The following is a 16,127-nucleotide window of genomic DNA, read 5'->3' as shown; positions in this document are numbered from 1 at the left end:
ATAGGGAAATACGGACTTGTCGGCGCCATTTGTCTAAGCAATTTGCGTGAATTTGGAGCATTTAAAAAGTAAAGCCGCACTCGTTTATTTGAAAGAATGGAAATATATTTAGACTCAGCAAATCCACGTAATCCATACTTGCTCATACTTCCACTTCAGATATGAACGAAATTCGCTGAAATAGAAAGAAAAACTTCCTGAGACGTTTGACCGCTGTCAACCCCAGGTCACGCGCTAGTATTAGCAATCAAGAGAGAATCAACTACGTGTCGCAATTTTCACGATATGTTTATGGAGGATGAAATCCAAATTAAAACTATTTTATTTATAGCTGTTATTTGCCAATCGGCTTAAAGCGTTCGTTGCCGGACCGGCTCAAAGTGAACTGCCAACCTAGGGGGAAGTACATTGCCAAATCGGTCAAAATAAAACATGGACTGCGGACTTCGCCTGACTTCGGACTACGGACTATGGACTGGGTATCAAACACGTACTGAGGTATAAAACGCGGGCTACGGACTGCGGACTAGGTGTAAAATACGGAATACAGTATAAAATGCAGAGTAAGCAAGCAGACTGCTTACAAACGTGGACTGAAGATAAAGATAACGAGAAGCAAGGCTGTAAGAAAAGTTGATTAACCTCGACAAAGTTAGCCTTTTTTCTCCGCAGAAAACCACTTGCGGCCCAGACGTTGTTTGTTATCCGTAATGAATATAGCGTTACGTTTTGAGCCATTGAATAGAATGTATGAGAATGTTTCGAAAATCGCTCTAAATTCAACTTGCATTAAAGGATTCAAATAAAAGATGATTTAAACTTTAAACTTTAGACGATTTAAACTTTCCCAGGTTTGTACCGAAATGTTATGCCTCTTTTTTTGGGTATAATGGGAGTCAGTTGAAAAAGCGAGCAGCAAAACGTGAGAACAAACCTTGACCCAGTGTTGCTAAAATATGCAAATTTCGGCCAAATTTCCACGTGTATGTCGCGTGAAGCCACTCAACATTCGAATTTGGAACCGCGTTTTTACTCATTTCGAGAATGGGTATTGAAGAAAAACTGAAATCAAATTCCTAACTTTTAATGAATCAGTTAGTCGGTAGTTTTCATGCGAACATGTATCGGGAGAAAAAAAGTCAACACCAGATGTTGCGATGTCCAACAAAAAATTCTTTTCATTATAATCTAAATAATGAAATAAATTCTGCATGGGGCCTTAGAAGATACTTTAACAACACACAGTCGTATTTTACAAAAATTTTTTTAATCATAATACTCAGTTGCTGATATATATATATCCAGTATCTCAGCATTTGTACTAATGACCGCATCTCCAGGGTTATTGGAATTTGTTCGAGAAGTACAGATCTATGTGTCGGCGTTTTTAGCGTGGTTATTACATTTTTTTAATAACGACAACATTGTCTCCTGCATAGAATAAAATACACACAGCAAATTAGTGGAGGGAAGTTAAGTGAGGATGCGCATGTGCGAGAAGTGTTAATAAAGAGAGTCTCAAAAAGACTTTGTTACAACACAACAAGAAAAGAAAAGAAAAAAGAAAGAAAGAATAGAGAGTAACACGTTTAGACTGCCTCGCCGCGCGCAATACGCAACCTCGTTCCCAGGGCTTTTCCCTTGGTGATTTGGAACGGGCACCAAGGGAAAAGCCCTGGGAACGAGGTTGCGCAATACGCTATTCACCATCAAAGGGTAAAGCGAGCGTAAGCCACGACGATAAAGCAAATAAACCTTATAACTTTTTCAACCTTCTCCACGCTGCTAAAATAAGCCATAAGGTTATTCAGTTGTGTGCCACTGAATATTGAATTTAGCGTTTGTTACTATTTCAACATTTTATTTGGCCAATTACTTTGTGTATTTTACAGTTCTCACAAGTTGTATGCTCAAAAATTACACTTAATAATAAAAATGCATTGTTTTCATAATTAATTTTATGATATTTACTTTTCAGGATAAAAGTAGTCAATAGGAATCGAAGTGTCCCAGAAAGTATTCTTTTCAAGTGTCTCGATTATTAACGTTTACTTTTACACTCACAACAATGAAATGAAATCTACATGGTGCCTTAGCAGATACTTCAACACAGACAGAGGGTTATTGAAATGTACCTTGAAACAATTAACTTAGTGCATGATCCGCTTTTTACACAATTTTCATTGTATATTATATAATTAGTAATTTTAGTAATTTTTAATTTTTAATCAGCAGGATCCCGTTGATAACAGTACGCGTGTACTAAAGGGCTATCCTGGATAAACATTCGATTATTATTATTATTATTTTATTATTATGACACAGCAGCATGTAATTGGTGTGTTTATTACTTGTTTAATTAAAAACATATCCCCTGGCTGTAAAGACTGTCATTAATAGTAACAATAAATCCTTCGATATTAAAACGATACAAAAGCGCAACAAACATTGCTGTTTGTGTCAACATGCCAACCCTGGTCGGCTATTTGATTCGCGGCACCTTTGATGGAAATTGCGTCTAACACAGGGGGTACTCTGACCCAAACAAAAACAACGTTTAAAAAGGAAACAACATTGTTTTAATTTTGTTAGAGAACTAATTACATTTATTTAGAAAAGACTAGCGTTGTATTTTAAACACCTCCTACACAGCACAAATAAAATGAAATAACCACGATAGGTCTCATAATTAATATAATAAGATACTGCAATATCACAGCGACAAACCGATGAGTGGTGCCGGATCTATTGAAGACCTGGATCAGTAACTTAGTTAAAACGGAAAATATAGACGGCAAACTGATCCTGACGGCTAAAGCGGTCAAAAATAAACAAAGTGGATAAAAAGAAAAAAAACTAGAATATATAGAAAAAACTTTGCCCTATATTTCGGTTTGCAAAACAAACCTTCCTCAGGGGCTGGGCGGAGAAAAAAAAAATGATGAGAAAAATAAAAGGATCGTTACAAATAGAAAAATTTAAAATAAAATACTAAACAATGATTGGTTCTAACAAGTGTCAATGACGTGTTTCGTCACGTCTGTTAATTCCCAGAGGATGTAAAGTTTTTGCCTTGTTAATTAAATGGGCTTCACGAGCCTTCCTGACTGAGTCTCGTTTGCTGCGTATAAGTTCAAGCGGGATGAGGTGAACGTCGTTTATGGAATGGCCGGGTTGGTTGAAATGAATAGATACTGGTGTAGGGTCATCAAGTTTATGGTGGTTGAGAATGGATCTGCGGTGTTGTCCGAAGCGTTCGTTAAGTTGACGTTTGGTCTCCCCAATGTATTGATGGTGGCATTTTTTGCAATCGATTAGATAGATAAGGTTTTTAGAGCGGCAAGATATGCTGTCAGTTATTTTGCGTGTCTCGTTGGTGTTGAAGAAAGTGTAGTTAGTTTGGCCTTCTTGAAGAAATGAACAAGTGAGACATCGTGGGTGGTTGCATTTATGAACTCCAGCGTCTTGTTGTTTGGAGAACTTCTTATGTGTAAGCTCGGAATGTACAAGGAGATCACGCAGACTTGCGTTACGTCTGTAGGCGATAACTGGTGGATGAGGAAAAGCTTCTTTGCAGTTGGCGGAGGACTGGAGAATATTTAAGTGTTTCTTGATAACAGAAGATATTTTGGGTAGGGCAGGGTTGAATGATATGACAAAAGGTGTTCGGTCTGTCTTTGTGATTTGCTGTCCTTGGGGCTGTAGCGTTGCGTGACGTGGGATGGCGCGAACGCGATTTGCATCTCTCTGTAGGGAAGTGCGGCTGTATCCACGTTTGATCAGGTGTTTGATGAGTTCTCCACTACGTTTGTCAAAGAAAGCATCGGTAGAGCAAATGCGGCGAATACGGAGGAACAGGCTGAACGGTATGGCTTCCTTCGTGTGGTTTGGGTGGCATGAGGTTCTGAGAAGGTATTGATGTTTGTCGGTGGGCTTGGTATGTAGATCTGTTTGAATGTGGTTGTTGCTAAGGTGGACTTGAACATCTAGGAAAGGGAGTGCCTGATGTGAGGAAATCGAATATTCATGGGTGAATTTGATGCTCGGGTGAATGGAGTTTAGGTAACTTATGAAGTTCTTGAGGAGTTCTTCTCCGTGTGTCCATATCATGAAAACGTCATCAATAAACCTCCACCATACGAGCGGTTTGTTTACGGTGTTATCAATGGCGTTTTGTTCAAATTTACCCATGAATAAGTTCGCGTATGAAGGTGCCATGCGGGTTCCCATGGCTGTTCCGTGTATTTGTAAATAATGTTGATTGTTAAACGAAAAATTGTTCATATTGAGAATCATTCTAATCAAATCACAGATACGTTCAGTAGGAAGTGATTTGTTTTGGCGAGTGTCAAGAAAATGGCGACAAGCGTTGATACCTTCGTTGTGCGGAATATTAGTATATAATGAAGAAACATCTAGTGTGACGAGGAGGGCGTTGTCCGGTAAAGGGCCAAGGTTCTGTAGTTGTAGAAGAAAGTGTGTAGTATCTTTGATGTGGGAAGGAAGGGCTTGTACAAGAGGCTTGAGATGGTAGTCGACAAACTCCGAAATCCGTTCTGTAGGGTGGCCATTGCTAGAAATGATGGGTCGGCCAGGGTTGCCTTGCTTGTGAATTTTGGGTAGTATGTAGAAGCGGCCTGCTTTGGGGTCAGAGTTGGACGAAAGGTATTTCAATGTCTCAGAGTCAATAAGGTTGTCATTGTGTAAACGGGTAGTGTATTCTACGACGAGGCCTTGTATTTTTTTCGTAAGATCCGAAGATTGTTTCTCGTAATACTTAATATCATTAAGCTGTCTGTTACATTCATTGACATACCAGGTGTGGTGTGATTTTTTCTCTCATAATTAATATCGCAAGGAAAACAAGATGATTAGCCCAAAAAGACACGGGTTAGGACAAACGTCTCATTCTGGTCAGGGAACCAACCCATGCGCGTCTTCTAACTCAAGGACTTGATAGATCTGGTAGGTAAGTGAGAATACAAGGCTGTTTATCTCATCTACAACTGAAACCTTATTTCGTGTTTGTCCTTAGATTCACAGTTGAATTGACCTGCAATGTGGATTTTGTTCGTGGCACTTTTACTGACTGTCGCCTTCGGTGGCACTCACGCTGGAGGCAAGAGAGAAGGTACGTCAAAAAAATGGATTTTTAGTTTTGATACATCGCTCGTGAGGGTTAGAGAAATCCAGAGCTCTCTACAAAATTAATTCTAAAACAATTCAGAATTGCTTGATTCTTTTCTATCGTTTGAGTTTTTACTCTACTTCAAATCATCCCGTAAGGTGCGGTTCTTAAATTAGCTGTTTATTAAAAACTGGAGTGTCTCTTTCGAATTTTTTTATTTAAATTTTACCCAAGAAAAAATGTTACAGTTAGCCGGACTCAAGTTTAAAAATGAGTTTTCGAGAGATGTGTGTTTCAGTTAGAGATACCACGGGTAAGGGTATTGCCTGTCTTATGTAAAAGCCATGCGGGAATGGCGGCTTTTTTTAACTCCGAAACGCCATATGTATGTTGTATATCTAAAACATTATCTTCAGATGTTAAGCTGTTTTGGGACAGATAGAGTTCTTATACTTTAAGCTGGATCGAACAAACAAATTCGAATTGGGAGAAAAAGCAAAACGTTATCAGGTACCATGGAGCGGTCGTGAGAGCAGTGGAAAAGATGACAAAGATCAAAAAGGAAATAACAACTGTGAAGACTTAGAGAGAGTTTTGAATCAATTACGTTATAGCTTAACCGCAAGCCTTAAAGGGACTGTGTCACGGCTGAGTTAAGTCTATTTTCTTAAGTTTTGCCATGATACTTGAAAAGAAATTAATCTAATGGATCTAAATGACAAAACCATAGCTTCATTGCAACCAAATGTGTCTCCCGGACGTTATAATTTAAAGTTACAAGCAAACAAGATTAACTTTGAAAACTGTTCAGCCCAACAATATTTCAATATCGCAATCCATTTCAATCTTCGCCACTTTCGGCCATCCGTACCTTCTGTTGTTTTTTTCTGTGTTATCGAAATGTTCCTTCACTGTTTAAAAAGGATGTTTTTATATTTTACCGAATCTGATAGTCATTTGCTATGTCTAAATTTGGCTTAAATCCGTGACGGGAAACAAACCATTAAGTGTGAACACCAAGAAATTGACATCATTGAAGCCAGCTATGGACGAACTAATCGTGCCATCTGTCAATGGGGGTGGGATTGGACAGTTGCTTGGATGTGGAGGGTCGACTGCCGCACAGCTAATGCATTAGACGTTGCCAGGGGTGAATGTCAAGGTTTGTCCGAATGTGAGTTGCATGCGAACAACGACGAGTTCGGCCCAGACCCATGCGGGGGCACCAAGAAATATTTGCAGGTAAACCGCATGTGATATTCATTTTTATTCATTTTTTTTTTGCCATGTTTAAGTGACGAAATAGCATTTATCAGTCATCACTGATCAAACTCGTTTACACAGTATTCCCAGGCATCGGTGCTTGCCCCGGGCGACAGACCTTGAATTTAACTTGTTCAAGGTCCAGATCTAATCAACTTTGTTTGTGTGGCCGGAATGACAGCGAAAAACTACTGTCGTACTGAATCTCCGTTTCTTTCTTTTTCTTCTGTTTTCTTTGTTTTTTGTTTTTCAGTGTTGTTGTTGTTGCTTTGTTTTATTACTTTTGACAAACGGCTATCAAACGCAATAGAACAAAGACTTATAATATTCTTCAGTTTTATAAATCAGAGAAGAAATAAATGGAAAAGAGAAGGCATGGCATGATGTAACTGAACTGTTGACTAATTTGGAGACCATGCAATACATCATGTTTTTTTCCCAAAATCACTAAGTAACAAAATACTGTCCTCCAGAACGCCATTTAAACACATCTGAAATTTACTGAACTAACACGAAAAACTCCGAAACACATGATTGCTCGAACATTAGAAGTAAAAATGTTCTCCCTACAACTTTTTTTGAAAGAATACTCTATGCTGAAGAAAATTAATAAGGTGTGAGTTTTGTGGCTGAGCACAGTTTTCCAATCTTTGGATTACTTATCCTTTATTATGCTTTTATGTTTTTTTTGGCTGATTTATAATAAGCTGGGTTGCCATGGTAACGCAACAATGTCTTTAGCGCGCGCGACACGCAAAATTTACAAGATAGGGTACTGCATTTGTAAATTTTGCGTGTCACGCGCGCTAAGAACAATGTTGCGTTACCGTGGCAACCCAGCTTACAATAAATCAGCCAAAAAAATTCAGTTCTTCTCAATTTCCAAGTCATTAGCATTTTTCATCGTTTGTGTACAACAAACTCGAAAAAATCTGACATTTAAACAATGTAGTAATAAAGTTTTAACACAGGGAATTTGAGTACACATTGTTTCTTTCAGGTGACCTACCGGTGTATTGGGGAAATTACTGCAGGAGACACAAAAAGGCAACGTATATGCGAGAACGACCACATGTCAATTGAATGCCCTGAAAAACGCCTCATCGACGTCGTGTGGGCAAACTTTGGCCGTTTGAAGGGAGCTCACATCTGTGGAGATGGATTCTTTGGTATATTTTCCTGGTACAAGAGATGCCATAATTTCGACTCTCTGGACGTTGTCAAGGCAGCCTGTCAGGACAAGGAATACTGCACTATGCAGGCAAGCGTTGCCAAATTTAAAGACGCTTGTCTTGGAACCACGAAATATTTGGAGGTAAGTAAAATTATTAAAATACAAACATCCAGTTTTTTTTGCGGTTTTTCGGTAAATCAAAAGATTGAAAAAATTGTTTCTGTTTTAAATTTGTACAAGATTTGATTTTTAACATCGTTACTTCTGTTATTTTTATTATTATTATTATTTTTATTTTTCTGATGCCACGAGTTCATCAGTTTAATTACTTTCAAGTTTTACCCTCTTAAATTAAGTCTTACTCACTCACTCACTCACTTACTTATTAACTAATTGACCACAATTTCTTTGAATTTTTTGCCACCGTCTTTTATGGAACGGTTTTCGTGTGCGGAGTAGGAGTTTAATTGACCTTACAAAAGAGGTCTTAGTTTTGACTTGCAAACTTTTCTCACAATTCTCTGCGCGTTTGGTTTTAAGGTCCGTTACAGGTGCTGCCCGAAGAGGGGTGGATGTTCAAAATAAAACGATGATGGAGGCAAACCAAAGACTCGAGAGGAGATGGGAGATTTAAAAAAATTGTGGGAGTCAAAACTTTAATGTAGCCGGGATAGGAAACTTTGTAAGGGATTACTATGTCGCGTCTATAATCAAAATAAAGAATATACGTCATATACTAATGATACGAGGTGTCTCTTGTTATGAACCACTCTCTCACTGATTTTATCTCATTAATCCTGGATTACTTTCAAGATGAAAATAAAGTCACTCTCTTTTCGCCTGTTGTAACAGACCACTGGAAAATTCTGTGCGATTTGAATATTCCCACCGCTCTTGGTTTCCTTTTAAAACAATTCCATGTAACTGTTTATAAGATTTGACATCTTTTTGTGACTCATTTCCGAGGGACTATACCATTATCGACAGAAGAGCTACCCTTTCGTATACCTACAAAAGTGATACTGCATCCTATTTCTACTTATTTTTTCACTCGAATAACCCATCGAAATACTTGAATGAATCGACTGTTCGGTTGGTCTATTCGAGATATATTTTAAAAGGCCCTTGTAAATACCTAAATGGAAGATTTCCCTACTATACCCTTTTGAATCCCTTAATTCGTTTAATCCCTACTTCGGTCTGGTTGGTCTGATTAGTAGAACAGACTCGCTTCCCAGTCGTCTCTTATGAGAACATAGTAAGACATAAGGCTTGGATTGACTACTCGCTAATTTCCAGTCAGTATACAACACTAGTACCTTACCAACAGTGTCAACCAGCCAAACCTCTCCAACAATCAATTACTTCTCAGAAGAGTTTTGTAACTTCTCGCAAAAGACTTCAAAAAACTTGTACCTAGTTTTCAGTTTCGCCGTACATTATAAGATATCTACACACGTGCCATTCATGTTTGGAAAGACCAGAAGGGACAGAAGGTGATTAACAGTTAAGTTTCCATAGTAAGCTCAGGGCTTATGTGTCTTCTTCTATAGTTGGCTTTTTTTTTTGGAAGGGGGGGGGGGGGTAGGGGTAAAGAAAGGTGGCTTTTTATAGCGATGGGGCTTATCGTAAGGGATTGTGCATTTCAAAAATGTTTGGGGATTTATTTGCAAGCGATTTTTGAAATTTTGGGTGTATACAAGAATGCCACAGAGTTTAACTGTAAAATAATAACGATGTGAATCATGAAACAGATTCTAATCGGTTCTGCAGTCGTCACAGGCACTACAATTTAGCGCCTTTCGACTCGAACTGAGAAGTTTTGTCTTTCTTTGAGACCTATACCAATTCACATAAGCCGTATCGTTCGTGCTTCTTGCATTGGTCTTCCAGGCTCACTGATGTAAAATTTGTCGCATTCGCATAGCCGGTTGTTTAGTCTAGTTTCCGACTTGAAAATAGCGCTTACGCTTTGATGTTGTAGGCAGCGGCGAAGTTGTTCGGACAGACATTTGACGTAAGGTAATCAGTTGAACTTGGTCTTGTGCTCTGAACTGGTGTTTGGTTTTCTGATCTTAGTAAGGTATGGCTAACCATTCTTTTTTATTATTCGGCGCTGTAAAACTGTCAGTTCTTTCCGCGCAATTTGAATGGGTGATATACACCAAATTGAAGAAACGTTGAATCTGATGAAGAGCATAAACCCTTAACGATAAGACCGAATGGGATTCTGGGTAGACAGCATCGGAAAGCTCCGTAATATTCCATTTATTTATAATCAAGATATTTTCTATCTTTGACAGCTTTGAGATTTATGCAACTTGTCAGTATTATAATGTTTATTCTGTCACAGACGACGATTACTTTCTTCCGATTTCTCAGTAAACATTGGAGTCGCATCGTTTATAGTTTATGCTTGTTATGTGTCAACGTTTCTTCAATCAGGTATAGATGAAGAGTCCCGTGTCTTCTTGCCGTCCGGCTGGTGAAGACACGCCAAAATAAGCAGTCAAGTTTCGCGTTTTGATCATAACAACATATTACGTAACATTGTTGTACGTATAAGCCAGAAAAATGGCACATATTTATTGTTTGTCTTACATGTAAGATGTCAGATCACTGTAGATACAGACCTGCGCATAACAGGAATAAAACGGTAATTTGTTTAAATATTGAACAAATCATACAAATGTGACAAATAGTATTTATTTATTTTTTAAGCGGTATATCCGCAAAACGCAAAGTTAAAGCGTCAAGGTTTGCGGTCACTAAAACCTGTATACATTTATAAATGTACAAAAATCTACAGCTGGATCTGTGATTTCAAAGAAACTCTTAAATCTCTTTGACATACTGCCTTAAGTATCCATGGCGATGAATAAGACAAAGTAGTTTTGAGGATTGGTAAACAAAGTGAACAAATAATAAAAATTTTATGTTGCTTGTCAAATAAATGAAAAACATTTTGCTCGCGGTCAGGAAATTACAGCTTTAAGCAAAGGAAACAAGCTATAGACGTAAGTTGTTACATATTCTTCATGTTTCTAAAGTTATATTTTACTGAAAGTTGAGGTTTTGCGTGTGTTAAATTTCAGTTACTAGTGCACTTGTTTCACCTTGGAAAGTCTTTTTTGCGATCCTCTAACACATAGGAGATAATACTATGGTATATGTAATAATTATCGGTGTAAGATAGCTGGAAAATACAAAAATGAGGCACTGTTATACTAATCAATTACTGAATTCAGGGAACATTTTCAAAAAATTAACTATACGGTATATTAAAATGCAAACGCCCTATTGTGTCAGACAGAATTGCAGATTTATAAAGATAGGGACAGAAGTAAACTTCTAATAAAACAAACTCCAGTACAATGTTTTCTTATTCCAAGGAGAGCGGGATTTCTCGGTGGTTATGATGTTACTGTTTTGGGTCAGTACAAGTGTTTTAATTTGCCTGTGTGCTGGTTCAGGTAAGATTCATGTACCCGTTTATTCTTCTGTTAGTAATGCAAGGAAACTTAACTAGTCTGATAAAATTACCTTGAAAAATACCAAACGATTTGATTGACAAGTGGTAAATGAATAATAATTGATTTATGCAATGCTTATTAAACTGCCAGTATTGTTTTATCAGGTTTTGAGAAGTTGTCTTCTCAAACTCATTAATAATTCATCTAGTTAAAACAAAGGAAATCAGAACCGTGACGGAGTTTGGAAATCTGATCTTAATTAGCATAGATTTTGACGATTTTATTTTTCCATTTTCGTTGTAGTTTTAGTTTCGATCGAGAAGATATATCAACCACTCGACAGAGTGTTTCATCACATTTCAAAACACCTCGAAGTTCGCCAAAAATACTCCGCTGCGCGTCGTACTTTCAACTCTCTTCTCGGTGTTTGGAAATGTGATGAAGACGCTGTGTCGTGTTTGATATATTACTTCACCCGTGTTTTTAAATCAACCAGTCTAACCACTGCCTGTTAGCATCTTAAAAACACTTGATCGAGGTTTAAAACTTTCTTGGTACAAAAAATTCTTATGCATATAAAGCAGTGTAAATAATAATGTCTTGTTAGAAGTAGAATTTCGTAGTAACTGCCATGCAGTTGGGAAGTGAGAGGCGAGGTGGCCTAATGGCCGGTGCACTGGATTTCGGATCAAGCGGGCCGGGTTCAAGCCCTAGCAGGGTTCACTGTGCTGTGTTCTTGGGCAAGACGCTTTACTTTCATGGTGCCTCTCTTCACCCAGATGTATAAATGGGTACCGGGGAATTAATGATGGGGGGTAACTCTGTGATGGACTAGCATCGCATCCACAGGGGGAGTAGAGATACTCATAGTAGCTTCATTCTACTGAAACCGGGATAAGCTCTGGCCTGATGGGCCCCTAGGCTCGAACGCTGACTTTACCTACCTACCTACCTATGAATAAAAATAAATAATGATATAAAAAAAATCATATGCACAATAATTTCTCTTCATTTCGAAACACCATCAGTGCTCCAGTTAACTTATAGCATTGTTTTTCTTTCTTTGCTAATCAGGCGGATAATATTAAAACGCCATTATTCTACTAATAGTACCAACAATTCTGTTGTGAAGCATAATCCTTCATTATCTCTTTCTTTCTCTGTACACTACGTACTATACCACTTCCGCTTAACTCTATTTTTTTATTTTATTTTAATAAAGTTATTATAATTAAAGCACGATAAAAACTACGGCAGAGCTGATGTTGTCGTGTAGATCCGATGTGTTTTCCCCACTCCCTCTGAGATGTCATGCTCTGACACCTGTGGATTTTTTGTTTCTCGTTGCATGTAGTTGATGATTGGGAGCCTGTGGGATGTTTTAACAACTTCGATCATTCGGCTCTTCCTGACAATTTCTACAGTCCAACTGATCTTGATGTTAATGATCTTTGGCCAAATTTAAAACCATTTGCGGAAGCCTGTAGTGATCAGGCAGAGAGCAAGAACTTCACGTGTTTTGGAATACAATACCAGCAGGAATGCTATGGAGGTAATGGTCATTATAACAATCGGACAAATGATTCGATTGTTCCATAGTTTAAAACTGGTCATTCAAAAGCAGTCAGAACAAGAAACTCGACTATGAAAGGGTTTAAACGGTCATTCAGTACTGTATAGAGATAGTTGCACTTGATACGCACTTGCAAAGCCTAGGCCTGAAATTCTTCCCGTACGACCATATGAATCCTACGAAATTGGAGAAGAAAAGAAAATTAACTTTTAATAAACAAAAGGACAGCACTTGAGCCGTTTGTTTTTAGATGCATGCATATGAGAAAAGGAACCTATTCTAATGCAACTGTCCAATAACATTGTCTAAACTGGACCTAGGGATGATACACATGAACGAATGAACGGACGAAATACCACTGAAGTTGATAGAGCTCAGAAACAATAACATTAAAATCAAACCCCACCAAAACATAGCATCTTGCATCGTGTGTTTTTTTTAAACACACTTTGACATTATTGTTTTGTTTACCTGGAAGGAGTAATTTTAACTTTGCTTGTAAGCCACTCATTTGTAACAGATGAATGTTATTTACACAGGAATTAACGCATCACTGACGTACAACATATCTGGTGAATCCCGCAACTGTAAGGTTGGCATAGATGGATACGGGGTTGGAAAACTCTACACCAGCTTTGTTTATAAGCTAAGGCCTGGTATGTATAAATGCGGCAATGCTTCAAGCATGACAAAGGTGGTATTAGATACGGACCTTCACAATCCAAACTGCTTTTACCCTTGATCCTTTATCTGTCAATTTCGCATTTATACAATTGGAATTGAATTTAAGCTGACCTATCTACTTTTTATGGCTTTCAGAGAATAATAACTTACTTTGTTCTCTTTTGTTTCTTTTTTTCTTGCTAAGTGAACGGTAACTGGTCTTCCTGGTCTGAATGGGCTCCCTGTTCGACGACATGTGGTAAAGGTTTAAAGAAGCGCATGCGTAACTGCACAAATCCAGCACCAGCAAATGGTGGAAAGTCATGCTATGGGGTTGCCATAGAAACCAAGAGCTGCAGTTTAAAATTTTGTCCAGGTTTGAGCTAAACGGAACACCAATGACGTACTAGTTTATCGTATTTGATTGTTTGATTGATTGATTGATCAGTTAATTATTGATCATGATTGATTGATTGATTTTTCGCCTTTCTTCACTGTTAATTTCCCTTTGTTTCGTTGTTATTGTTGTTTTTCGTGTTCAGTGGACGGTAACTGGTCTTCCTGGTCTGAGTGGGCTCCCTGTTCAACGACATGTGGTGCAGGTTTACAGTTGCGCATGCGTAATTGCACAAATCCCGCGCCAGATAATGGCGGAAAGTGTTGCAGTGGGAATGGCATGGAAGCCAAGAGCTGCAGTTTAAAATTATGTCCAGGTTTGATTTAAAATGAAGTTGTTTGGTTATAAAAATGAGTTCCTAGTTTATCGAATTGTTGATTAACTAATTGATTGACTGACTGACAGTATGTTTGATTGATTTGTTTATCGTCTTATATTGGTTTTTATTTCCGTTTGTTTCAATGTTGTTATTTTCGTGTTTAGTGGACGGTAACTGGTCTTCCTGGTCTGCATGGGCTCCCTGTTCAAAGACATGTGGTGTAGATTTTCAAAGGCGCGTACGCGACTGTACTAATCCAGCACCAGCAAATGATGGAAAACCATGCAAAGGGGTTGCCATAGAAACCAAGAGCTGCAGTTTAAAATTATGTCCAGGTGTGTTAATTAGAACAGAATATTACTGCATTACCTCGTTTCCGTGTATATGGGCTTTGTTTACATCAAACAACAAAAGTTGTCACGCAGAAAGAATTTGCAACCATTTTATCTTGTTGTGACTTTCAAAGTTTTCAGTTGACTTCGTCGCATCAAAGGCGTAAATGTTGATTTTAGTAGTTAACTTGACATTATAATTATTTGGTTTTTTTAAAAACCAAATAATTATAAATCTTAATGATTGTTAGATGTGGTTGACGAAATAATTACATTAATATTAATTTAAAGCAATAGTTATTTTTTAAAGTTCCAATCAATTTTAAATTCTTCCCCTTTATCGTTAGCTGTAAGCGAAATGAGATAATTTCATTTACCATTCAAGCTAAGCTGTCCGTTTGTAAGAAACACGAAGTGTGATCTTTACATTCAGTCAACCTTATTAACTGTGCTTTCTACAGTGGATGGTCAGTGGGGTTCTTGGAATGCATGGAGCGCATGCTCAGTGAGCTGCAAAGGTGGAGTCCAGAGACGTAGACGCAGCTGTAATAATCCCTCGCCTGCGCATGGCGGCAGCAACTGTATCGGAGTCTCCATGGTAACGCGAATGTGCAACAACGGACCTTGTCCAGGTATAGTTATAACAAGAAGAGGAAGTAGAAAAGTCGGAAGGAAATTAGGAAGGGAGCGAGGGAGGGAAATAACTACAGAATATTAATCTATTTTCTATATTCACACAGTCGATGGTGGCTGGAGCTCATGGAATAACTGGAGCACGTGTCATAAGACTTGTGGAGGAGGAAGTCAGTTCAGATACCGAAGTTGCAATCGCCCTCGGCCGCAGCATAATGGCAAGCCGTGTGTTGGACAAGGAGAAATGTCCCAACCCTGTAATACATACTCGTGTCCGCCCGGTATGCACTATTTTTTCCCAGATGACGAGATGATATTATGTTATGTCTTGGTGACAAGAACGAGTGAGAAATTTCCTTGCGACGATAACATCTCATTAAAAGCAGGGTGAAATGTGTCTATTAAATAAATATCGATTATTCTTTAGTTACGAGATAAACCAAGATTTTCCATATCCCTAACACCCCTGAAGATCTCTGCAGTTCTTTATACACAAGTTTTGTTTTGAAAAGGGCATAAAAGAAAAAATGTTGCACGTTCTTTTTCGTATCTGTTGTTAATATGTTGTAAGTTGTTTGTATGCCAACCCTTACGAATAGATTAACCCGAGACAAACTCTTATGTTACCGACAAAAGGAAAATTATATTTATTTCTGTCTTCTCTCAGGGAGGAAGTTAGTGCTATGCGAAAGAGATACCGGGAAACTCATCAAGTGTGTTTGGCCAAGACGAATAACACTTCACTGGGTTCACTACGGCTACATCAGCGGTGACAATGAGTGTGGAATCAAACCCACAGACACCTGTTCATCTCAAAATGCTGACAGAAAGCTCAGGAGGCGCTGCGAGGGAAAGTATATCTGTTTTGTAAAACCACGGTACATGTCCTTAAGTGCACCATGTGGCGGATACAACAGATACTTAAAACTCTATTACTCATGCACGTAACAACAAGTAGAAACACTACAATGTTCCTGTATCAAGTTAGTAATCCACATAAGTTTTAGATAAATTTTCATGGGGTTTATTTTTCTTTATTTCAGTTACGATTGTGAAAGTTACATAGGATATCGGTTACAAATAAACAGTAAACTTTGACTATCGATGTGTAAAGAAACTGGAAATAAATTATAAAGCAAATATGTGCAACCATCCAGAAATTATCTTATATT

At 38.1% G+C, this 16,127-nt stretch overlaps 4 protein-coding genes across 4 annotated transcripts in view; 2 read left to right on the top strand and 2 right to left on the bottom strand.

The window, feature by feature from the left end:
* Positions 1-3,018: 3,018 nt before the first annotated feature.
* Positions 3,019-4,931, bottom strand: LOC144657936 (uncharacterized). The gene is made up of 2 exons (XM_078518273.1): positions 4,928-4,931; positions 3,019-4,838 (listed from the first exon to the last, which is right to left on the bottom strand). The coding sequence occupies exons 1-2, from the start codon at positions 4,929-4,931 to the stop codon at positions 3,019-3,021; spliced, it is 1,824 nt and encodes a 607-aa protein (XP_078374399.1).
* Positions 4,932-6,123: 1,192 nt separating this feature from the next.
* On the top strand, positions 6,124-8,298 carry LOC144657196 (D-galactoside-specific lectin-like). Its single transcript, XM_078517511.1, has 3 exons — positions 6,124-6,370; positions 7,392-7,706; positions 8,106-8,298. Exons 1-3 carry the CDS (start codon positions 6,230-6,232, stop codon positions 8,148-8,150), a joined length of 501 nt encoding a protein of 166 aa, XP_078373637.1. The 5' UTR covers positions 6,124-6,229; the 3' UTR covers positions 8,151-8,298.
* Positions 8,299-10,437: 2,139 nt separating this feature from the next.
* On the top strand, positions 10,438-16,097 carry LOC144657142 (properdin-like). Its single transcript, XM_078517451.1, has 10 exons — positions 10,438-10,582; positions 10,958-11,038; positions 12,393-12,590; positions 13,151-13,267; positions 13,480-13,650; positions 13,817-13,987; positions 14,155-14,325; positions 14,784-14,954; positions 15,063-15,236; positions 15,623-16,097. Exons 2-10 carry the CDS (start codon positions 10,981-10,983, stop codon positions 15,901-15,903), a joined length of 1,512 nt encoding a protein of 503 aa, XP_078373577.1. The 5' UTR covers positions 10,438-10,582; positions 10,958-10,980; the 3' UTR covers positions 15,904-16,097.
* The window catches only part of LOC144657160 (nmrA-like family domain-containing protein 1), a 9,794-nt gene continuing 9,240 nt past the window's right edge, over positions 15,574-16,127 (bottom strand). Inside the window, exon 4 of the mRNA XM_078517468.1 lies at positions 15,574-16,127. This exon is cut by the window's right edge and continues 542 nt beyond it. The gene's annotated coding sequence lies outside the window, so the exon portion shown is untranslated.

This window comes from Oculina patagonica, chromosome 6, assembly GCF_052425735.1.
Source record: "Oculina patagonica isolate OP01 chromosome 6, crgOcupat, whole genome shotgun sequence".
In the NCBI taxonomy this organism is placed as follows: Eukaryota; Metazoa; Cnidaria; class Anthozoa; order Scleractinia; family Oculinidae; genus Oculina; species Oculina patagonica.
This window is presented reverse-complemented; position numbering and strand designations above follow the sequence as displayed.